The sequence below is a fragment of the Carettochelys insculpta genome, chromosome 3 (assembly GCF_033958435.1).
Source record: "Carettochelys insculpta isolate YL-2023 chromosome 3, ASM3395843v1, whole genome shotgun sequence".
Taxonomy (NCBI): Eukaryota; Metazoa; Chordata; order Testudines; family Carettochelyidae; genus Carettochelys; species Carettochelys insculpta.
Window position 1 is genome coordinate 88,911,233 of NC_134139.1, and position 25,710 is coordinate 88,936,942.

At 42.8% G+C, this 25,710-nt stretch overlaps 1 protein-coding gene across 1 annotated transcript in view; it reads right to left on the reverse strand.

Moving 5' to 3' along the window:
- Positions 1-1,708: 1,708 nt before the first annotated feature.
- Positions 1,709-25,710, reverse strand: part of SYTL3 (synaptotagmin like 3) — a 47,474-nt gene continuing 23,472 nt past the window's right edge. Inside the window, exons 5-16 of the mRNA XM_074988696.1 lie at positions 24,842-24,893; positions 22,998-23,064; positions 21,319-21,391; positions 19,191-19,318; positions 16,778-16,921; positions 13,555-13,733; positions 10,493-10,595; positions 8,630-8,800; positions 8,258-8,363; positions 6,504-6,612; positions 4,995-5,200; positions 1,709-2,308 (exon numbers count right to left, since the gene is read on the reverse strand). Of these exons, the coding sequence (XP_074844797.1) occupies positions 2,178-2,308; positions 4,995-5,200; positions 6,504-6,612; positions 8,258-8,363; positions 8,630-8,800; positions 10,493-10,595; positions 13,555-13,733; positions 16,778-16,921; positions 19,191-19,318; positions 21,319-21,391; positions 22,998-23,064; positions 24,842-24,893 (1,469 nt within the window). The 3' untranslated portion in view covers positions 1,709-2,177. The remainder of the gene's footprint in view (positions 2,309-4,994; positions 5,201-6,503; positions 6,613-8,257; positions 8,364-8,629; positions 8,801-10,492; positions 10,596-13,554; positions 13,734-16,777; positions 16,922-19,190; positions 19,319-21,318; positions 21,392-22,997; positions 23,065-24,841; positions 24,894-25,710) is intronic.

Genomic DNA, 25,710 nt, shown 5'->3' on the forward strand with positions numbered 1-25,710 from the left:
GGCTGAAGTTCAGTGTGTTTTGTGGGGTGTTTAACCCTAGTTGAGCAGTGCTATGGGGATGATGAAACTATAGTGCATCTCTACTTGTCTCAGTCTGAACTGTGACAGCTGAAGTGTAACAGTGATTGTCCCTGTAGGGAAAAGCCACTTTCTCTTTGCTGGGTTATGGAAACAGGAATACATCTGCTTGTTGTAGTAATTAGTGAACAGGGGAGACATTTCAGATTGCATGTTCTTCCTACCCAAGAGAAGAGGCACCTAGCAGGAAACTGGTAAGTAAATTGATTCCTCCTCCCCCCCTGCCCCCCCAAGACTGCACCTACATGGGGAAGATTTTACCCCATGCTGCTACTTGTTCTATTGTGGACTTCCCTTCTGAAGTCAGACACACTGAGGCTAACTGATAGAGCAGTAAAAATGGATTTAGCCACAATAGTCTTGCCTATTTATGCCTCTGACTTACATGTCTTCATCTGAAGTGATGCAAATTTAGTAACTGAGTGCAGGCAAGGCTTTGGCCAAAAAGTGAGCCTCTGCACTCTGGGGTAGGTAGTGAGGCAGGCCTGGGGAGAGGTACCCCATTTGCTGAGAACAAGAAAACTGCTACATCACTAAACAATGGCTACATTTACCCACTCCTAGGGCAACACTTCAGCATCACCAGAGCTTGGTTCTGTGATAGAACTGACATTTCTGCAGCCTCTCTCTAACTGGCTTTACATCTGAGTAATGCCCAGCTGCTGGAGCTCTGTAAGTGCAGTGACAAGGAAGCAAGTAGCAGCAAACACTTCCCCTGCCCCACATGCCACTTACAAACCTCCACCCTATATAGTTCATGGACCAACATCTGCTCCAAGTTGTCAGTATTCCACAGATCACTTGGGCTACGTCTACACGTGCAGCCAACATCGAAATAGTCTATTTCGATTAATAACGTCTACATGTCCTCCAGGGCCGGCAACGTCTATGTTCAACTTCGACGTTGCTCAGCCCAACATCGAAATAGGCGCAGCGAGGGAATGTCTACAGGTCAAAGTAGCACACATCGAAATAGGGATGCCAGGCACAGCTGCAGACAGGGTCACAGGGCGGACTCAACAGCCAGCGGCTCCCTTAAAGGGCCCCTCCCAGACACAGTTGCACTAAACAACACAAGATACACAGAGCTGACAACTGGTTGCAGACCCTGTGCCTGCAGCATAGATCCCCAGCTGCCGCAGAAGCAGCCAGAAGCCCTGGGCTAAGGGCTGCTGCCCATGGTGACCATAGAGCCCCGCAGGGGCTGGAGAGAGAGCATCTCTCAACCCCCCAGCTGATGGCCGCCATGGAGGACCCAGCAATTTCGACATTGCAGGACGCGGATTGTCTACAAGGTCCCTACTTCGACATTGAACGTCAAAGTAGGGTGCTATTCCTATCTCCTCATGAGGTTAGCGACTTCGATGTCTCGCCGCCTAACGTCGAAGTTAACTTCGACATAGCGCCCGACGTGTGTAGACGCGACAGGCGCTATTTCGAAGTTGGTGCCGCTACTTCGAAGTAGCGTGCACGTGTAGATGCAGCTTTGGAGAGCTGGCTCCTCCCCTACTTCTTCATGTGAAAAGGTAAGTGCAGCAATAACTAATAAGAAGGGGGAGTTGTTAATGATCCCATCTTTATTGAAACAGGTATAGGGGAAAAAACTAGGGGTGTCCGCTGCAGAGCATCTGGTCCTGAGTCAGACACCCTTAACGTGTATTTTCCATTGTCCTTTCCCTTCCCTGTACCCTGTGACAAAGTCTTGCAGTCCCAAGATATTAGTGACTAATATTGGTAGGGAGATAACCTTATAGTTCCCCTTTTTGTAGTAATTATAATGCATAATTTAATCCCCAAAACACCAGCTTGAAGCTGGCTGCTGCTGATAAATATCTTACCAGAGCTGCTCACAATGAAATCACCCATAGGTGTTTTTAAATTAAATGCTCCTGGATTGTTTGTTAGTTTCATAAGGGACTCTAGTTACACAGTTCAGTTTATCACTATGGAGTTTACTTGCAGAAACCTCTTGTGGAAGGACTCATTTCTTTCCTGAAGGCAAGAGTGATCGCAGAGCAGGCCAAACTGCTTAACAGTTGGGCAATACTTTCTTCCAGCTGTGAGCAGATGGAAAGGGTGTACTTGTCACATGGCTGCCATTAGCATTTAAAAGCATCTGTATTTGAATGCAGCTTAAGTGTGAGATCTATCCATGCGTTTGGGTTGTTGAGTATTTTCTGCCACAGAAGTTTTGATTGGGCGTCTGAATCCAAGGTGCCAGACGGTTGTTCTGTGGGAAAGTTGAAACAACAGGGTAAGGCCCAATGTTCATAAGTATAATATAACCTTCACTTTCTGCACTTACTAAAATGTAGTGTGCAACATTTCCTGTTACTATGTTGCCTGAAGAGGGAGTTTTATACTGACATGCATTGATTTTAAATTATGCAGTGAGGATCGTGACTTGCTGTGGTGCTCCAGGGCTGCTGAATGGAGATGCTGTGACAGCTCCATTTAGACAGGTGAGTTGAGGTAAATATTGAAAATTAAGTCAGCACAGTACTTAATGTTTGCTGTGTCCCAGAAACTGGAATTTGTCAGTCGGCTAAGGAAGTGTCTGTCAACATGTCCTGACTGCTGTAGCCAAAGTTTCCTTTCACTTATAAATCATGTTACCATCTCTTGCTTTTTTCTATTTCAACTGATTCATGGTAAAAATGAGAAAGCAAGCAACTGCTCAATGTTCTGTATTCATCTTTGTGTATGCTATGCACGCAGTAGAAATAGGTCATGTGAAAAACTAGCAAAGTATCTAGATGTGAATGTACCTTCTGGCAGACTATATACCTACCCCTGGTAGAGAATGACAGCCTGGTGTGTCTGATCTTGGGGTACCCAGGTTGGTAGATTTAGGCAGAGTACTTATTCCTAATGCTGCTGCTAAAAGGATCAGCAGTGAAATGAAGTGTGGATGTACTGTCACTTATTTCAGTGCACCCCAATCGAACAGGGCTGTTAATAGCTGGGAGAGATGGGGTGTACCTCTACTAGGCAACAGGGCATTGGTTAAACATATGAGCTCAAGATTGTTAGACTCTCCCTCTTTAGAAACAAATTCCAGGGCTAGAGAATTATATGGCACTGGCCTATTTCTCAGAAGAGGCTGCAGTCTTTAGTCAATCTACTTCAAAGGATGAGCCCCTTTAGTACAATGTCTCCATGGGGTGCTCTGAGAGTAGGCCTTGGTACTCTGCAAGACTATGAGCCTGCATTTAGTGGTGTGTGCGTTGACACCATGAAAGTACAGCAGCTCTGACGTGAGCAGATAACTGTCTTCCAGTTTGCACAGCAGGCCTGGCAGCTGGTCAAACACTTAAGTACAGGGCAGACAGCAGGGTGATTGTTCTGTTCAAGCCAGCACACTACAACTAGCAATACACACACAGACATGTGCATGAGTTTTTGGGCTAGCCACCTGAGTCCAAACCTGCCCCACCCTGGGGTGTACATTCACACAGCTAGCCCAAGCCTGCTGCCTGCACCACTACAAGTCATCTGCAATTTTTAAAATATTAACTAGAGCAAAGCAAGTCCATGTTTATCTAGTTGGGGTAGGTAGGTAATATAGCCTATTCTTAGCTACCTCAGACATGTCCTTGATCTCACTCAAAGTTTGTGAGTAACAGAGGCAGAGCAGAGGCAGCCAGCTCAGCTGCTTTAGTTTACACAACTGAAGCATGGCCCTTGCCTTCCTGGATTCATGACCCACCAATTCCACTGCACCATCCACAATTTCCAAGAAAGAGCTTAAAAAATGGGGACAGAAAAATAAATGCCACCATCAGCCCTAGGGTGATAGGTGGAGAGTATTTATTAAGCATTGGAGTTAAGGCAATAAACCTCTCCATTCTAAAATGTAAACTGTTGCAGAATTTCTAAATTGCTGTGGATGGGAAAGGGGAGAGCACTGTGCAAAGCTGTGAAAAGCAGTACCATTCACTGCTATGAAATTCTTAATTGGGTGGGCTTTAGTAAGCACTACTTTACACAACTGTAGAAGGGTAGCATTTGACCTGGTCAGCCATCCTGTCAAAGACAGGATGGCTATAGGAAACCCTGGCATGCTCCAAAGCTCTTTAGAGAGCAACTCCAAGTAGGGCTTGGTGCTAGACAGGGTGACTGTAGTTGCCAAACTAGAAATAACAACCTCCATGAGTCAGTTTTGGACAAGAAACAACTGGTTGGGATGATCAGATGGTAGACAACCACTTGACAATGGATACCTGTTAAATGAGCTCACAGGCTACCTGGGGCAGCAGTTGGTAGAAAAAAAAATTCCTCAAGACTAAATTATGCAGCAGTTACTTTTGTGTGGTTGACTCATTGACTAGAGCGGTTCTGTCTGGGCAAACGCACACGTGCTCAACTTCACCCTGTCCTACTGAATGGAACTCACATGAAGGGTTAAATAAGTGTTTACAGCTTTGGGGCCACTTTCCCCCTTCTTTCCACAAACATGTCCTTCACAGCTAGTTTTGTGATTAGTCTGGACAAAAATAGTCTAAGGCTGAATAGAACAAAAGGCTGATGAAGAGAGCTGGCATCTGTTATCTACTCAGAATTATTTTAAAATCACACTTGTGCATGCAATTGGGTGCCCCTGCCTTTCCTAAGGGTGTTGTCTGGGTTCTGGGGCCTTGTTCTAAAACTTCCTCTTAGTAGACCCCTGTGCCCATATGGAGTCTCACTGACTTCAGTTCTCTTCACAGGCATATTGTGGAGCACATGCATGAGCATTTACAGGATCCAGGCCTAAGAACCATGCTTCAAGGCAAAGTCTGTTTGTAGGGTTTTGCACAGCACCAGTCCTGAGTGGGGCCTACAACTGCTTGTGTGCAGTAAAGAATTAAGCTTAAATGAGCACTGAAGCTTTACGATTTTTTTTGCAAGGAAAAAAAAAACAAAAAAAAACTTACGGGTGCTTAGCCGAGCTCCACCCAAGAACTGGTCGTTTGAGCCAAAGGCTGCCTGGTCCCAGACAGCCAAGTCCAGGCAAGAATGCCATAGCAGAGAGGGGGTCACTCCATCAAAGACAAACAGGTGCTTCCACTGAGGACAGGCTTCTTTCTTCAGGACAGGAGACTTCTGTCTTATCTCCTGTTGGTCTGGGAGAGTGAGACATCTTCCAAAAAGGAATAAAAACATGTCCAGTGAGGTCAGAGGCCTAACAAATTCTTACCCACCTTGTCTCAAGGTGTATCTCTGTCCAAGGGGGAAAACATTTAGTCTAATATAAGGCAGGGCACTTTTCATGCAGATACCCTGCCTGTTAAAGTGAACATAACAGTGAAATAGGAGTATGCTGACATTTTAGATCTAGGGTTTGCTCCTCTTCCCCCTGGGTCTATTCCCATCACTCACCATGCAGTAAGAGCAAGCTCCTTTTGCTGATCCAGTTGTCAGGTAGCACTGTAGCAGCACTTGCTTCACCACAGCAGCTGCTCCCCAACCCATCCTGCAATGTGTGCCTAAAAGCAGCATTTGTCTCTCAGACAAAACTAGAGAGTGCTCCATCTCTGGCAGGGTGCTTTTATCAGACACAAGACATACTATCCACTAGCCTGGCTCCAGCAGAGTACAATGCCTGATTGGAAGAAGGTAATACAGTGCTACCTCTGCAATGCTGCACATGGGAGAAAAAGTCCTTCCTTTGTCCCTGAAGTGATAGAGCAGGAAATGTGATTAGCTCCATCTTAGCCTGCAGGGTGAGAATGCAGGGATGGGGATACAAAATGGCAGCAAAGCTGACTGCATGGGGTATGTGTTTTTGTGATATCACACCTAAACATAACAAGGGTTTCACATACAGAACCAAGTGACAACTTTCACCTCCTCAAAGAGGCGATCTCTGCCAAACGTGTACTTGTCACTACATCAGTTTCAAACATTCTGACACAACCCTAATCATGAAAGAACTCTTCTGACAAGCCTAGAATGCATAAGTATTAGGTTACCCCTCCCAATGCGTACAATGCTGTAATTTACTTTGCAACAGCACCGCTCACAGCATGAATTAAGAGGACAGGAGCGACTTTCCTCCCTTGCTGTTTATACTCACAGCCCAGGTGTTTTCCTTCTACTGCTTCAGAACTTGACATTTAAACACTTATGCAACTGGGAAATCTCAGTATTCAAAGCAGAGATTAAACCACTATAATGGGTGGCGACTCCTCAAACCCTAAGTCTGAACAGTACCTAAGGATCAGATTGTGGACCTTTCCTTAGGCTGTTGAGTGCTGCAGTCTTAGGAGCAGCTGCCTAAGTCCTCAACATTATGAGAAAACACTGCACAATCTGGCTCCGCACTCATGTGTAATGACTCTTGCCCAAAAAATCTACTCACTGGTGTAAATGTTTAGCTCCATGCAGAAGTAGGCAAAGGTTTTAAAAGATTCTAAATCTGAAGAGTGAGATCTCAAACGTACCCTTTAACAAATGAGTTCAAAGTGCCACCGCATCTCAGCACAGGCAAATTCTTGGCTCCAAGCACCACAAGGTGAAGCTGGCCATCAGCAGATGCTTGGTTTTCTCTCTCTACAACAGAAAGATTGCTAACAGTTACTGATCATATGTAAGTACAGAGAACCAAAAAGAAAAAAATTGACAAATCAAAAAGGATAGGGGAGATAGTGATCGGTATGGGTAAATGCATGATGGCTCATTAAGGAAGGAAAGTTACTGAGCACAGCTGTCCTGAAGTGAGAGAGTGCAGCGTGCTTACTGAACTGCAAAGATACTTCAGATAACAGGAAAGGTTTGAAGACACCTACTGGGTGTGATGTTCTTCAAAAATGGAGGGAAGGAGGAAAATCAGTGGCTTGATGATGTGGACACTTGACAAGGAAGGGCCTGTTCAAAGACCAAGTCCCCAACTGTACCTACAGAGGTCAGATGAGAGCAAACCACTCCCCATAGTATTACTCTGAGGCAGCATCAGCAAGAGGGTCAGTTGGCACAACCGACAGTACCATGAGTGAGTGTATAAGACAGACCAACATAGGTGAGTGTAGAAAGGGAACGGGGAGCATGAGGGAGGAGAGGGCTAAACCAAGAAGGGAATGGTGACAAGTGCAGGGAGCGGAGATGAAGATTCAGAGAACAGAAAGAAATAAAACTGACAACTGATTTAATCTTTCCACTATTTCCTGCCTGCCTGTGTCTAGAAGATATGCAGTAGGAGGCTAACAGCTGTGCTTACTACTACCTGGTAAGTAAATGATTGTGAAGATAACCCAGTCATCAACCCTCTCCAGTTTTTCTTCCCTTCATCAGTGAGGCTCTGGCCCCATTACTCCTCCCTTTCAGAAAGGGCATGTTAATGAGGCAGTTTGGAAGATGCAAATGAGGTACTGATGAATATGCAGCGCCTCATTAGCATAACAGCAGCCATGCACGATTCAGAAGTGCTGTTTTCGGAAGGCACACCGCTAGTGTAGACGGGGAACTTTCAAAAGGACCCCCCTGACTTCAAAAGCCCCTTCTTCCTTAAAATTAAATAGAAAGAAGGGGCATTCAAACTCGGCCGTACTTTCTAAAGGCCCCGGCTATACAGGTGGATGAGTTCCCAAAATGGCACTTTCGAATCGCACACAGCTGCCCCTTATGCTAATGAGGCTCTGCATATTCATGTCAGCGCCTCATTAAAATGCTCCCTCCAAAAGAAGGGGGCCTGTGTAGACACAGCCTGAGTGCACCCTTTCCAGAAACCCAAATCCCAATTAGAATAAATAGTTGAACTACCACTGAGGGAACTAAAACAGTGTGAAGGAGGATGCCCAGAGTCAAAACTGACAGTGTCTAACTCCAGAGGGGTCCTGGAGTGGAATAACTGGCCTGCTGGAGCTCAGGAGTGAGGTACCTAGGCTGAGGGCTAGAGCACAAGCTTCAAGAGCGTCTTAGTATATAGTATGACAGAGCCACTTCAATATGCTCTGTATTTGTATCTGCTTTTTTGGTGTGAAAAGGAGAAAATGTGATACTGAAAAGTCTGGAATTTAAATAATTTTACCAAGTTTTCATTTTACTTTAAAAGTTCTAACCATTTATCTAATAACACAATATATACCACAATATGTGGGAACTATTTAGTCAAGCAGGAATAAAATCCCATGCTGGCAGCGTTTTATATTCAGATACTCACACACAAACACTCACACACAAATGGGTGAAATGCTTGTACCTGCTCTCATCTGCTCTTCATTCTGGCATTTTTTAGACTGAGACGGTAAAATCAGTTTTGCACACAACAGGAGTTCTCCATTGTACTGAACTAGGTTGTCTTCAGGCTGAAAGAGGGACACACAAAAGTCTGTATCACTACAATCATCCTCTACCAACTTCCCTTCAACTCATTCTCACTGTTCATCTGTATCTGGACCTTTCCCACCTATATGCTCGTATGGCAGGAAAGGCCCGATACACAAAAAGTTTATCATTCCTCTCCATGATCAAATACAGTTGAGCCCTGCTACTGCTGTTACTGTATGCTTTTTTTTAAACACAAACCTTTTGGAAAATTAAAAATAATCATAACCTCAAGTCTAGGACTCACCTTTACTTTAAGCGGGTACCAGTTGAAAGACTGTGATGAATTGTCTTCAAAATTCCAGGACACCAATGGAATAACCACTTCTCCAAGAAACACCCTTCTCTTGAGTGCTCCAGAGTGCCACACAGATAGTTGAAGCTGCCGTGTTTCCAGCTGGGCGTAGTCAATCTCATACTAGAAAAGTGACAAAACAGCAGTACAGGATTAATGAGAGCACATATGCGCAAACAAGACCCAACCACAACACGGTTGCCAGTCTCAGCTCCAAAGGAAGCCCATGTATGGGACTTGCTGAAGGCATGGAGACCTAGACTGAGCAGCTTTATCTGAGATGAGAATGAGAAATCTAAATATTGCCTGTCCACACTATGCTTGTCTTTACCCAGTGTAACAGACCCTCCCACACTCACATGACAAATGATAAAACACCTATGTCATTACCTGTGCAGCAATACCTTAGATTAATAACCTGAATTATGAGTTTAAGCAGTTTTTCACCCTTTTCCTTCTTTGCTTACTTTTAGTGCCTCACTCAGCTGTGAAAGAAATACTGGAGAGGGCAGATCTCCAGCATTAGCATAAGGTGGTTGTGCTGGCTCAGCAGCATGGTACAAATTTAAAGTGAAAAAATTCCTTTTACACTGAATTTTGGTAAGAAGCACAGAAATAGTTTTCACAGTGGGGCCTATTCATCATTTACTCAGCATCCTCTTGCAATGTTGTGCCCATATAAAGCAGGATAACTGTAATTTACTGATACTTTAAAGCAAAGAGGCCCCATTATAAATGAGATTTAGACATTTTGTAAATCCCCTCTTTTTATGTTATCAAATCTAAGCATACAGCCTAAGCCTGTTCTAAAGCTTCCTTTTAAGATGTAGGAACCACATCTCTTGTATGACTGCACACATCCTGAAGAAGCAAGAGCACTACAGAGGCCTCTATCTGGAAATTACCTGAGCTGTTTGGACTTACAGACTCGATGGTGTCTGAGATAGTGGAAGTGCTGATACACTTTGAGAGCCATAATGATTGTGCCAAAACACAATGGCATGTTCCTTACAGCAAGAATTACTGGACTGTCCATTCACACATATAAATGAACACGTCTAAACACTGATGAATGAGACATCCACTGGCGTCGGGAAGAAAAAGGAGGAAACTAAAATACACAGGCTCTATCACTCCTTTGAGCACAACAGGCATTAATGGTATAGCTATGATTCATGTAGCATATTGCAAAGAGATACTCCCTCTAATATTCACTAAAGAGCTGTCAGTTCAAACAGATGACAATACAAACCAGCAGTCACATAGCACTTTAAAGATTAACAAAATAATGTATTAGGTGATGAGCTTTCTGGGACAGACCCACTTCTTCAGATCATAGCCTTACATGACTGCTTTTTTGTTTTGATAGCGTACAGTCTAACACAATTATATTTCTGTCACTAGATAACAATACATAGTACCAATTCTCTTTTGTAACATATACAATTAGTCTATGTAACTATTAAAAGATAGGAGAATTTCTTTTACCACACTTCCAATCTGTTGAGCCAGAAACTGCAACAGAGTTCAGTCAACTTCACCTTTTCTATGGTCAAACCCAGATGTTCCTTTTCTGCCAGCTTGCAAATTAACAGAGCTGTCCAGAAATGCACAAGGGGCTGCTTTTATTCTGAATGGCAGCCACCATTAGTTAACGAATTGCAGGACATGGTCCAATCCTAAAAGCCTTTACCAGGTTTTCTAAAAGTCAGTGGGAGTTCTGCTCACAGAGAGCTGGTAAGACTGTGCTAGAAGTGGAGATTTTGCTATGCAAGTGAGAGATCTTTCCAAGTCACAAAGGTTTATGAGTCACACCTTTAAGGTTTCATGGAATGCCGGATCCACTGTATTCTTTTTAACTGTTGTCTTCCGTTTACTCCGAGAAGATTTATCAGGAAGCAAATAAGTCTTGGCATACCTTGCAGTTAGAGAAAGGGATGGGGGAGAGAGCAAAATTTAGGACAGCTCAAACTGAGAAGAAAGGGAAGGAAATAAAGCAGCATGTTCCACACACGCTAATTGCTGACACATTCTTAATTTTTCCAGGGTATATTCAATGCTGGTTAATGGTGCCAAATTCAGACTGTCTGAAGACTGACATCCCCTCTATCAGCAGAATGGACAAATGCAGTGCAATGTTCCCCATATGCTCTCCAGCTGCTCTGCTGATCCAATCTTGATCATCTCCAAGTCAGAGGGCAAGCCAGTTTCCGTGGCCTCTCAACCCCAGTCTCTGCTAAAAGGACGTTGGGCTGCCCATGGAGTGGGAGGATGACAGCATTCACCTGACCAAGGGACTTTTGACAGTCACCCACCTGTAAGGCCACATCTGTCCCAGCCTCCACAAATAATGACCTCCTCCTATAACACGCAACCCTCATGTCTGCACTGCCTGCTGCCCTCCAGCTGCCCAGCTCTGAAGGCAGTGCCTCCTCCAGAAGCAGTGAAGTAGTAAGGGGGGGGCAATATCATGACACCCCCAAACAATCTTGCAACTCTCATCACAACCCTCTTTTGGGTCAGAATCCCCAGGGTGATAAACATCCTGTTCAGATGTAAATGCAGTAAACCCTCGATTCAATGGACTAATGGCGTTAATGCTGTTAATGCTGAACATCCATTAACTTGAGGGTTTACTGTATGATGCTGCACTGATCTTACCAGCTCCCCCAGGCTCCGAAAGCAGAGCATGGCAGCTCCCCCACCCCCTGGCCGCTCTTCCAGCCACTGCCATGGTTCCAGCGGTTGCCATCGTGGCCCCAGTCGTCCAGTCGTGGACGTGGCCCCAGCAGTGGACTCAGCCACTCTGGAGGACCTGGTGGCAGTAGCAGTTCTACTGATTCACTGGCATTTACAGTACTGTAGAGTACTTTCTTTAGGGAAAGGAGGGAGAAGGCTGCCAGAAAGCCACTGTTCCTGATATCCGCTGAATCAGGGTCCACAAAATGGAGGGTTGACTGAATATGGAACTTGGAAATTGACCATTTTTAAAATCCCATATCAGTGAAATTGACAGAAAGAGGACTGTGAATTTGGTAGGGCACTAGTCATATGCATAACACCTGTTAAGAACAACAAGAAGTCCTGTGGCACCTTATAGACTAAAAGATATTTTGGAGCCATCAGCTTTCATGGGCAAAGACCCACTTTTTGCCCATGAAAGCTTATGCTCCAAAATATCTGTTAGGCTATAAGGTGCCACAGGACGACTTGTTGTTTTTGAAGATACAGACTAACACGGCTCTCTCTCTGATACTTGTCACATGTTAAGCAATATTCTCTCAACGAGAATTCTAAGGACAGACAATGGTCTATACCATGCAATATGAATCTGGAACTAAAGGTGATAAAAAGCATTATGGATGCCTATTATCTGATCCTAGGGCCTATGGTAAAGAAGACAAATATTCTTTTAAAATGTAGTGTTTTATATTTCACTTATAACAGTTATATACTGTTAATTAATCTCCAGGTTAAAGTCCTGTGAAACCAAACATCAGCTGTAGTTTTCAGCAGCAATGTAGTCCTTGCACTGCTTGTTAAGCCCCTTTGTGTTGTGTGTGTGTTTGTTTTAAAAGCTTTTTTGAACAATAGGGAGTCATGCAAACCTACCAGCCATAGTTCACACCAGCTAACAAACTGAATAGTTTTGACAGGTTGCTAGCACAAACGTTGGAAACAACACCTACCCAGCCATTTTTTGTGGCAAGTGTTCTAATTACAAACAATGCTTGTACTTCTTCCTACTGGCTGAGAGACAGCACTCTATACACCAAATACAGACTGTTCACTACTACATGGAACTTCCCACACCACCCTTTCGGGGTTCTTGTGATTTGCATGCTGGTTATGTCATCAAGAAAATCAAAGAGTATTCAGTCACTTATTAAATATTCCCTAACTGTGCCATGAAATTAGCTGGCATTGTAACAAGGATCCTTTTATTAGAGTTCAATTTTAGGATCTTCCTCTGAAAGAGACTCAATGACAATCTTTTCCTGGTAGAATCTAAGCATAGCTCTAGAATTCTAGCACCCAGCTGACCCAAATGCACTCAAACAGTGTACTACCGCAGGGTCAAAAACTAAGCACGCAGCTGGACGTTCTGCCTGACGAACTTCTATGAATGACTTCTGCCACCAAAAGACAGAGACAATCATTCACAAACAAAACAATAACCAGAAAAGACATTCTGGGTTACATGTTCCAACATTAGCACTTACATTTCAAACAAAAACCCCACAAGCACCTTTCATACACAGAAATAGGAACTCTTTGCACACGTAGTAATATATTTATAGTATATTTTTGCAATCATTAGCTCCTGTAACATTTTACAAAAGCAGAAATTTGGAGTGTCATTTTATACAGAAAAATGACAAGTACAGATGTATTAAATATCTTCCCAGCATCCTGTAGTGTCAGTTACGAAAGTAACACGGATTTCTGTCTCATGCTGGAACCACTAGCCAATGGGTGCGTAGGAATTTTTTGCAAGCACAACTTAAGACCTAATATTCTCACAGCTGGATTGAGGAGGAATGCTCAGTGGATAGAGCTTCATTGGCTTTGGAAACCTAGGGTTGTGAGCTCAATCCTTGAGAGGGCCTTTCAAAGGTCTGGGGCATGCTAAATTTAAAAAAGAAAAAAATACTTTCTGGGATGGTAACAGGTCCTGTTGCAAGTGCATGGGACTGGACTCAATGACTTCTCGAGGTCCCTTCCATCTCTACGACATATGTATATATCTCCCTGTTATCTGTGTCTACATACAAGTTGATACAAGTCTAGCACACAATGGCAAGTTGGACACACATATATCTTGAAAAATTAAACATCTTGTTTTTAGCTTTTTCTCTTGACATCAAAACACTTACGGGTTACACTTTTTCTTCTTCTCTTCTCCATAAGCCAGGTTCTTGCAGGCCTTGACACAGATTTCTAATGTGTGGGCTTCAAATACATATCTCATGGCAAACTCTATTTCTCCTGTGACATTAGCCATGTCAAAATTTCCAGCCTCGGTACAAGTGCTGTTAATACTGTATAAACTACCCTATGAAAAGATTAGGATTAAAAATATATGAGCTCATATCCAATGGTATAAAATAGTTTTTTGCCTTCAAAGCTTAATATCTTTAAGGCAAATTGACTGCTAGAGTCACGACTCTGAACCAAAACAAAACATGCGCAAAATTATTTCTTCACTCCCCAGACTAGGTCTTAAATCACAATTACTGTTGAAATTCTACTGATTCTTCATTTCTCTATACAGAATTAATTACCTAAATACAGTAAACTCCATGAGGAAAGGGAAGTGTATTCCTCAGTCTTCGATACTGAACTGAGTATAACTGTCCCATGGGCACTACGGTATGAGACTATCTCGCTAGCTGGAAGAGGACTCCCAAAAAAGTTAGTATGAGACCAAAAAGAGGGTTTTTTAAAAAAACAACCAAAAATACCCCACGTGATAGGAAGAATATCAACACTGGACTGATTGGCACCCACTGATGTCAATGGCAAGAGTTCCAAACATCTAAAAATGTACAGTTAGACTGTGTGTATATTAAGGGGCAGTGCTGAAGGGCACAGCCTTAGAAAGAACCCCAGGAAGTAAGTGTTGGAAAGAAAAGCTCACTCATTAAACATTCCCAAGGCTCCCCAGTTGCATATCTAAAGGGCGCATCATACTTTCCTGGCACAGCCAAGCAGCACTGAGTACCAGTGCAACGGGGGAGGTGGACCCCTGGCTCCATTCCTTGCCCACTCTTTACTCTCCTTGGGCAGGAGAGAGTCTGGGGTGCAACCTCTGTGTTCCTCCAAGTACCCAGACAGCATCTGTGGCCAGCCCTTACAGAAGCCATGAAGTTGCAGTGCAGAAGGTGTCTTTACTCCCTTCTGTGCTTCAGTGCAGCCACACAACAGAAGAGGGCATCCTAGCTCTCCACGTATCGAGCTTTTGTTTTGCATGCCTTAGCAGCTAATTACACAGGCTAATGTTTAGAATAGATTGCACCTCTCCGCACTGCAGTTGTTAATTTGTGCAGCTTGCTACACAATGATTTCAAAATTCACAACGTCTTTGACTGAAGTCAAAGTCACCTGCTCTACCTTATCAGTTCCAAGCAACACACATTGCTTATTTGGCCCAAGAGTAGAAAGTGATGGCCTGAGAGGAACTTGGGCTACATTCTGAACGGATCTCTAGCTGATCTCACAAGATGTACGCCAGAATGGCAGCTTTGTTAAATTCTGCTCAGCCCCTCACTCCAAGGTCATAGTTTGACTGCTAAGTTAAAAACTAGTTCATTTTTCATTGTCTTATTATAAGAACGGAAGGCAAGCAGATTTCATGCCTCATGTGATAGATTTTGATGACAGTTTGGCAAAACTGCCCTATCAGTTCATTCCTTGAACCTCCTATTTATTCCGAGGAGCTGGGTGCTTACTCCACGCAGTGCTCCGCAGGTTGGGGGTTGCATTGTGTATTCCCTGTTTTCTGCAGGTTCTACAATGGCTTTAGCAGGGGTCAGATCTTTGGCTGAAAGCAGGCACTGTAAACATTTAACAAGGTAATGCCCCATCCATTTGGTCTTCCCTCATAATAAATTAACTATGACCTCCTGTACTCAAGCCACTGGCAGGAGCCAGAGTGACACAATTAGAGGCTGGATTCTGATGATGCACTGGTCAGCATCACACAGTTCCACCATGAAGATGAAGCAGGATAAAGCTGCTCCCCACAACCTCTGACAAGAGGAGATATTTCACTCTTTAGGTTGGGCTGTCCATAGTATGACCAGTAGAGTCCCAAAATGCATCCCGCAAGTGCTCTCCAACCCACTGCAGACTAGGTTGTAGCAGGCTTGGCGCAGATAGAAGGTGAGAAAGATGCTAGGACACATAACCCACCTCTGAGTAGTAGGGCAAGTACATCTCCAAACCACCCCCAACACAGAGCTGTGCTTTAAAGGCACAAACTAGCCCTGTATTTCAGAGATAGAGGTATGGCTCATGGAGACAAGGGTTTCTATCAAGAGAGCCCCCCATACCCATGCCTCCATTCTGAAGGCTTTCTCCCTGGTCTAGGGTTGTTCTATTATTACTGGGGTATTTCTCCAACAGGTAATAGCTACGTATGTATGAAGGAATATGTAATTATAAACCATTATTAGCGTTATGTTTATCTAGTTTGTGTTAAGAAATACAAAAGTTAGGTAAACCCCCTATGTCAGTAGTTTTCAAATTTTTTTCTTTGCTACCCAGGTAAAGAAAACTGTTGATACCCACAACCCAACATAACTGTATCTTTTGACAAGCGTGCAGGCTCTGGGGTCAGAGGCTGGGGATGAGGCATTGAGGGTGTGGGGTGGTGGAAAGATGCCATCTGGGGGTGCAGACTCTGGGGTGGGGCCAGATACAAACCCGCTCTGGGCTGGTGGGGATGTGGCAGAGGACTTCAGGAAGAAGGGGTGTACAGGCGCCACCTGGGGATGCAGGCTACAGGATGAGGCCAGGGATGAGGTATTTTGAGATTCAGGAGTGGGCTCTGGTGGGGGGAGGGGGGGCACGCACTCAAGTCTGGGGTTAAGATGTTGGAGCACAGGATTTAGGCTTGGGCTTACCTCTGGTGGCTCCCAGTCAGTAGCGCAGCAGGGATAAGAGGGGTGCTAAACCAGGCTTCTGGCCTGAACTGGCACTGCTTTGCACAGCTCGTTACATCTTTGCAAAAAAAAATCCTAATGACTATGAACTCCTTTGCACTTTAATGTTTTTGTCATTTTCTATAAACTTCCTCCTTGGTGAAGAGGATGAGGCAGCTGAGTTTACACACCTCACAGGACACAAACTGAACTTCAATTAATCCAAGGTTTCACCTGACTGCCATTCATTCAGCTGTGCTTATGCTGCAGTAAACTTATCACAGGACCAGGCCTGTAGCAGATATCTTTCCCTGATCTGAATTAAAGTAGAATTTTCTTCTTCTTTCCTAGCATAATCCACAGCACCCCCTATCCTGAACAAGCGTTTCACTCCTACACTTCAGTCCATTTTATACCACTATTCTATACTGTTTCACCTCATGTTGACACTTACATGTTTTTTGCCACCACAGAATACAGTATCACTCATGGGGCTGACTAGAATGTCTTCTCCCTGCTCACAGTTCCTTTGGGTATAGATTTCATTATCATCCCATGCCCCATTGATGAGTCGCTGAAGACCTGGTGCATTTTTTATCTGTAAGAAATGTAGCACTGAACTTCCATTTGTTTTGTTAAGTCCATGCCCAGTATTTCCTGCCCTCCTCTCCAATGTTTTCTTCCACATAAACGTAAAGTCAATAACTACAATCCATATCTGAGTGTGCCGTCTTTGGGAGACTGACCACGGAACAGATCTATAACTACATTTTAACCTGTTCACAAACTGGTTGATCCATTGCTGTTCCACCCTGCTCACAGTATACTAATAACCTTGTATGGTGGACATGGCATTATCTACCATATGACGACTGATAACATGGGTAACTACAATTAAAGGTAAATACCGTAATGGTATCTTAATAAAAGGCTTCATCAGGACAACTCCACCACCCCCTCCAAAATCCTGACAGTTTACCAAAAGAATGCTTCCTCTAGGAAATTACAAATTGTATGTTGCAGCTTACGAGGCATATGCCCATTTCCACCTATTAAAGAAAGACCAGAATGAATGTAACTTGGAGGACTGACAAGTTTTCCTCTGGAGTCACAGCTAAAGTAAGACTGAACACTCAATGTTTAAGTGTACCTTTGCTACATTCAGAGTGAGGGAGTTCCAAGCAGCACATTTTTTTAAACTCCATTACCCTCTTGAAAATTCTGACTGTGTGGGCAAAATGAAGAGATGAGATAGGATTCCTCAGGATCTCCCATTCACCTGCCTTTCCTCTTCTAAGAAAATAAAGTCAGTGAAATATATTTCATCAAGGGCAAAATGGGAAAAACAGCAGGAGGAAAGAAGGAAAAGCTCACTTTGGAATAAATATTTGATGAAACACTCTGGAAAGGCTTACTACCAAAGACTAGCAAGAATATTCTTGCCTGAACGAGCCAACAAAATTATTGAGAATTACTTGCACAAAGGGAGGGGACAATGTATACTTAATAATGAGAGGGACTTGCTGTACTATTACTAGAAAGAACTACAAAATGACCATTGATGAAAACGAAACAGTGAAAGTAAGTTGCAAACAAACCTCATTCTAAGCAACAGGTTGCACACAATCCAAGCCATTATATCTCTCAACCTTCCTAAATACAGTAAAATAATCATAAGGATGATGCATAGGGCAATACTAATATCAGTGCTACTGTTAGAATAGTGCATGGACATGCACACACACACACACACTCAGAAAGGCCGATGCACAAAACAAATTAAACAAAGGTGGACCTAAAATTAAAAAGGCAAGAAGTTCTTTAAATAGATTATCAGCAAGAGAAAGATGAAGGAAAGTGTACAACCCCTGCTTCGTAGGGAAGGAGAGCTAATAACGGATGACAACAAGAAGGCTGAGGTGTTGAGTGCCTGTTTTGCTTCAGTCTTCATCAGCCAGCTCAACTTCCATACCTGGAAAGACACTGGAGCAAACTAAAATACAGAAATTTTTACTGCTTTAGGTCACCAAAGCAAGGACTCATGTCTGAGTTTACACAGGGATCACATACTCTTCAGTGCAGGATTGCAGTTGAAGATCACTTTAAAGAGTTCAGGCAGAGAGAACACAAACAGTGTGATGGGGAAGAAAGATGGTAACCATGTTTACAAAAATAACAAGGAAATGGGAAAGCATTGTGGGAAAAACAGATGAGGCGTTTGATGAAGATTAACAAGCTACACAGCGAAGTTCAAGAACTCAGGGACACTGCCCCTAGAACATTCCAAAAATACTGATGGGTAGCCATCGGCCCTTGTGGAGATGCTCTGGAAGGGATAAAAGAAAGAGCTGCAGGAAAACTTCCCCGGTTTACTGCCAAACAGTTCACACAATTGCCAATGCCTTCTCTCTTCAGAAAATTGCCCAGAAAGTCATAAGAATGGCATGGAAGGGCCATTGCCCAGTCCCCTCTTTATTATTAGGGGTTGACGGAAGGCCAGCAGATGGACTGGGGAGCAATCTGTGCAGCCTATTCATTGGTGGAGTGCACCAAGCAGCTTCTAGAGAACTTCCGAGCCACATGCACTTCTGGTGTTCTCTGATGGAGCAAGATGGCTCCATGCAAACTACTCAAACTAGCTCTTACTTTTGAGCTGAGACTAAGACTGCAGAATTTCAGATGGAAATAAGAATTATGGAAATAGTTAAAGAGAAGAATTCCAGTGGCCCTCTTAAAGTAATCCAAGCTAGCTTCCACTGCTCTGCCAAAGCCCATACTGTACCATGACAACCATCAGTCCTCTAACTGAATCCCACTCACAAAACATCCTCTAAAAGTAGAATGACTAAGTATAATAATTTTCATACCCTGTTGGCAATGTTGATGGCAGTGTCAGACTGACTCCTCCTTTCCTTCCTCCATTCCATGTCCTGCCCATAATCTGCAGTTAGGAGACTTCTGTCAGCCCTCATATCATTCTGAGATTTTGAGATTTCTAAAACAAATACAAGAGGAGAGGAGCACATTTATGATATACATTGTCAGCAAATCTGGAGAGTTATGAAGCTAATCCTATGTCTTTCAGACCTTTTAAATTGCAGCTCTACTATTCATTGCCTAAGAAAAGAACAGATGGGAAAGCAAATACCTGTCCCATTTTGTTTAATTGCATTCTGCCTACCTAAATTCCCCGTGCAGGCTCAACTGCAAAAGATATTCTCTGCTCTTTGGCATCAGCTGCTGTTTAGTTTTGCTGTGTGCCACCAAACAGAATTTTATCACACAGAGGTAAGCTGGATGCATTTCAGAAGCAAGTAAGAGGAAGATCTCTACATACAATTTAGAACTCTATTTGTAAAGTGCTTTGTGTTCATTTTGGATAAAATGCACTATGTAAATGCAAGGCAATTATGATTATTTATGTGAGTGCTACAATGGGGAAAAAAAGGAAAATAGGCAGTCAACTAAAATGGATGAAAAATGTGGAAGAAAGTTGAATATTTTATTTACAGGCCCCAGACCAGCAGGGTTCTTTACCAGATGTATGATTTCAAAGATGTGAATACCCCCAATGGGTCTACAGGATTGCTCGCTTGCTCAGACTTATGCCTGTACTTAAAGTCCTGGATGAATCAGGGCTTCAGTGCATAACAGTTCCTTTCCCCAAGCAATTCGGATTACAGTATAGTTAATGTATCAAAGTACTGCAACCATCCTTAACGACTGTATGCAATTAGCAAAATAAACCTGCCAGTGCACTTAGAGCTTTAGTGCAATACCTCTTTGCTTCTTCATCTTGGGGTACAGACAGAAAGGTTTCCCTTTATTAGAGGGGAAGGACAACAGTCACAATGACCTGTCATGTTTTCTTATAATTAAAGAAGTTCTTGCCTAGTTCAAATGAAAGCAGCTTGTGCTTTTGGTGTGGTATAATCCAGATTCAATCTACACTAACAATCGTAGTGTCTGTATATGCCCAGGTTGTGACGCTTTCCAGTGTTCTTTGGTCACACAGGCAAACTGGATGATGTTTGGTGAAAACCAGGAGAGGGGATTGGCTTGAGAGAAAGGCGTCTCGGTAGAGCAGCATGAGTAAGAGGAAAAGACAGAGAGGAGGCAAGAAACTTGTGCCAAGTAACTCAGGTCTACTCTCATTTTAGAACCCTTGGGATGAGGATAATAGCCATGAGGGGATAAAAGATTAAACCTACATGTGACTGCTTGCAGCCAAAATTACAACTGCCCCCAGTTTCTGCAGCAGGTTAGTAAAAATATATGGAGGTAGTGGGGTCTCTATTTTCATCTTCATAAGGGTCCAGTCTTGCTTTCTTCTGGTTACTGCTCCCACTTGTTATGCACACAGAAGCAAATTGTGCCCTCCAGTAGATGCAGGTTATTCCATATACAAAGCCTCACTTTACCTCTGAAGTTACTTAAGAGCAGAAAATAGCAATAAGTGAAAGAGGAAAATGAGTACAATGAGCATCAGGATTGAAGATGAACTGACTGGGGAGGATAACTTTTAAAAACACACTGACAGGAAGCTACAATGAGGGAGTTGGAGAAGGGAGAAGTTCTTTAAAAAAACTGGAAGGAAAGAGAAAGACAATACTCAATCCTCCCTCAGAGTGATCAAAGAAGGGCAATCTGCAACAAGTTCCTGTGGGGAGGGGGAACAGTTAACACAATAGAAAGCTGGCATATGCCACATCACAGTAGATGAGCTTGCAGCCAGTATTTTCAGGTTTTATTGCTATATAACTGAACTGTTCTTTTCTTAAGCTTATTATTTAGTCTTTTTGCTACTTGGCAAAAAAAGAAAGCGTGCTCAGCTGGGATCATTAGCTGCTCAGTCTGTTAAAAACTTAGAGGGAATGATGATGGAAAATGTCACATTGCCTTGTAACTATTTGTTGGCTTGGACCTTGCAGGAGTGACTAGTTGTAACCACTGTGTGGCTCACATTTAAACGGCACAGTACTGACAGACACTTACTTTTCATATTTGTGGCAACAGACAGAAATAAGTTTTCCACAGACTTATTAAAACGTCTAGATTGGCTTGTTTCCTGCAATTGAGAGAAAAAAAATTAGGAGATTAAAATAAAGAGCTGTGTTTTCAAAGCCTCCCATGTCTGTGCCTTAGAAATGGCAAAAATAACATGACTATAAGATTGCACAGAGCAATCATTTCTGTTGCATTTATAAGCACATCAATTTTCACCACATATAAATATTAGCACCAAAGTATCTGGCTGTGGAAGGGAGTGGTCCTTTCCACTGAATTCTTTTGCTTCTACCAGCGGAAAACCTTGTAGGCAATTTACATTTTGCCTTCATAAATTTAAGCAAATAATATAGCTCAATGCTGAGCAAACTTTTTACATCAGGCCCCACTTTTCGTCCCTGCAATTAGCAGTGCCCCCGTCCCCGTCCTGCAGCCTGTCAGTTTAATATAATTCAAACCGACAGAAGTTTTGGTTATGTTTAAATGAAAAAAAATATATATATATGGCACATGTAAGAAAATGAGTCTGTAGAATGTAAAAAAGTATTAAATCGGTATATAAATGTGAATACATGTACATAAAAACAGTAATATATTTCAACATTTTAAATGAGATGGATGAGCCGGAGACCCAGCTGTTTATTATGCTTCACCCCTTCTTACAAAATTTAACACCCTATAATGAGGCCCGCCCCCATTTTGTGCACCCCTGGCATAGATGATTAATTTGTACAATGCCATTTGCATTGAAATTAAGGTATGAAATAGTTATTCATTTTTGGGCTACAGAAATGCTTGTCGTGGTCTGGATGCAGACGATCCTCACAAGGATTGGAAGTAGAGATAGTCAAAAATTTTCATAAAAAAAGTGGGATTTAAGTGTATAAAATTAAACATGTGCTTAATTAGGGTGACCGTATCTCCCCATCTGAAATATGAGACAGGGAGATATGGGGGGGGGGGGGGCGCTTCCTGAGTCCTGGAGAAGCAGCAACCCCAAGCACTCCTTGGGAAGCAGCAGAGACGCGGCAGCCGCCCACACTCCCCCCACTTCCCTGCGGATTGGGGAAGTGACTCCTGACAGCAGCTTCTGGTGGAAAAGGTCAGCGGGGAGAGGGCCCAAATATGGGATAATTAGTCCCTTTTACAAAATAAGAAGGGAGGCCATTTTGGCTTCCCTAATATGGGATGGATGGTCACCCTATGCTTAAGTGCTTTCCTAAGCAGGGAATGGCGACTGAATTAGGGCACTGGGGGCTAATATGGAGTCCACTGAACTCAATGGTAGTCTTCAAATTGATTTCACTGCATTTTGGATCTGGTCCTAATAACCCAACTTCTAGAAATTGTGATGAAATTGCAACCTTCAAAATCATTCTGCTCTTTGCTCATTTATACAAACAGACAACATTTTCACTATAAATGGCTACATAACATGCACTAAAAAGCTGGAGACTAATCTCATATTTCCTTAAGAGCCACTCAATCCTGCCTCATGGGGCCGGTTACTCACAAAAAGGAATGAGACAAAGGAAATTTAAAAAAAAAATCATTTAAATTGCAACACATTCCTAAATAATATTATGAGCTGTTGCAATTTGCTATACTTCTGAGGTTGGCTGCTTCCACTGACAGAGCTCTTAGATAGCTGCACATGTATACATTACCATTGTGGTGCTTCCCCTGGTGGTTTCAGTGAAAGGAGGGGGAGTAGGAGGAACCACAGAAATTTTACTAGGAAGTTAGGAGAAAGGAATCAATTAACAATTTTTCACAAGACACTAACATCGACACGTTTCCCAACCTCTATTTTTTTTCCTCTTTCTTCAGAGGAGCCACTTCTCTCCTGCAATCTAAAGATCTGGGATAAGAGTCTGTGCTACAAATTTTTTTTTTTTTTAAAAACAGACTCAGCAAAGAACTTACAGCCTCTGGAGCAGGGCTGAAATTGTTTTTACACCCTCCTGACCCTGAGTTGTTCCAGCCAATATAATTTAGACAGACATGAGGGCCTATCTAAATCACTGATGCCTCCTTGGCCTGCCCTCTGGTGATTATATTGTCCCTCTCCTAGAGCATACCCCCCAATCCCAGCACACATGTATCTTGCCATATATGCCACAGTTTGAAAGAGGAGCCTCAGAAATCAGTCTTATGGCTATGTTCCAAAGTTCCTGTGCTGGAGGGGGTGAGTGGTGTTCATTCCTGGCTGGAACTAGGGATTTTACAGACCTTTTATTCTACCCAAGCCCCTTCATGCAGTATCAGAGAATCACAGAATCATAGGGCTGGAAGGGACCTCAGGAGGTCATCTAGTCCAGCCCCCTGCTTCAAGCAGGATCAACCCCACTAAGTCATCCCAGCCAGGACCTTGTCAAGCTGGGACTTAAAAACCTCGAGCGATAGAGAATCCACCACCTCTCTAAGCAATGCATTGCAATGTTTCACCACCCTCCTGGTGAAGTAGTTTTTCCTAATATCCAACCTACACTTCTCCCTCTTTAATTTCAGACCATTATTCCTTGTTCTGCCATCTGACATCACTGAGAACAGTTTCTCACACTCCTCTTTAGAGCTCCCCTTCAGGAAGTTGAAGGCTGCTATTAAATCAACCCTGTCTTCTCTTCTGTAAACTGAATAAGCCCAAATTGTTTAGTAAACTAAATCTGCCCCATTGATCCTTTACTTCTAACACAGTCAAAATCCCACAGCACACATTGTACTTCCCCCGTGCATTTGTTTTGTCCCGACTACATATATCAATTCAGGTACTTATATGGTCATCTTCACCATATTTAGCCATCCATAGGTTCTCCAGTGAAGCACTTTTGTTTTAAGAGAAAGCTTCAGTTTGCTCAATGATTTCTTATGGAGTCATTTTAAATAGGACAAGATTCCTTTAACACAATATAGGCTGCATACATTTAAGCTGAACCAATATATTCATCTTATACTGCCGGTACTAATTTCAGCATGATAGTGCTTAGCTACCACTTCCACAAGATACTTGAAATCAATGTGACTATTCACATACTTAAAATGTGATACATAATGATACATCTTGACAAACAGGGACCTTCCTGTCTTGTATTAGTTTTAAAAAGGTCAATAAGCAAAATTTCCAGTTAGTTTACTGCATGTTTATATCATTACTGTCTATCCTGGCAATGATTCTCAACCCTGACCATTTAAACAGAGCCTGTAAATAGGAAAAGCACTAGAAAAGAAGATTAGAGCAAAATACTATATCCTTTCCTTAATTAGAGCAAGGAAAATGTCTAGCTAAAAGTAGGATTCTTTCTGCTGTACACCAGACTTTCTATAGTATGAATGAAGCCAAAACAATGGTAATCTTTCTATACTATGACTAATAGCATTCCAAACTTTTTTTCACATCTGGAGATTTGCTGTCTTGGTAATAAGGAAACTTAAGTAGCAAGCTGTTTACATTATCAAATACGTTCCTTGTACAGTCTCAGTGCCCTAGGACAATTTGTCCTAAAAGTCTTACCTCAGTTTCTGATAAAATTTCAAGAGCTTTGCACCAGCTGTTTCATGTCTATCTATGAATTGAGGAAAAAAAAGGAAAGGTAATTTTGTAGCAAGAACAGTAATTGGCACTTAGAGAACACTTTTCGGAATCAAAATGTTAATCCCTTTGCAACAGGCTACCTAAGCCTCACTTAAATCTCACCTAAGCCAAATAGTTCAGCAAGACTGAAGATGTTGATCAAAAAAAATCTTAGAAGTGCAGTACTGCAAGGGACCTCAAGAGGTCATCCAGTCATGTCCCCTCCACTTGAGGAAGGGTTTTGCAATAACAATTCCTGACAAGAGATTGTCTGTCCTGTTCTTTAAAACCTCCAGTATAGATTCCATAAGCTCCGTATGCAGTTTGTGCCAGTGCTTAACCACCCTGCCAGGAGGTTTTCCCCTAATGTCCAGCCTAAACCTCTCTTGATGTAATTTAAATTCACTGCATCTAGAGCGATCCTCAGAGGTTAACAAGAAAAATATTTCTTCCTCCTCCTAGGAACTTTTTATGTACTTGAAAACTATTACCATGTCCCCTCAATCTTCTCTTCTCCAGACTAAACAAACACAACCTTTTCATGCTTTTCTCATAAGGCCATGTTTTCAAGACCTTCAATCATTTTTGTTGCCCTTCTCTTGACTTCCTCCAATTTGTCCTCATCTTCCCTGACATGTGGCACCCAGAAGAGGATACAATACTCCAGCTGAGACCTGATCAGCACAAAGTATCATGGAAGAACTACTTCTTACGTCCTGCTTACACCACTTCTGCATATCCAAAAGGGATGTTTGCTTTTTCTTTTTTTTTTGTGCAACAGTGGCACTGCTGACTCATTTACCTGGCAA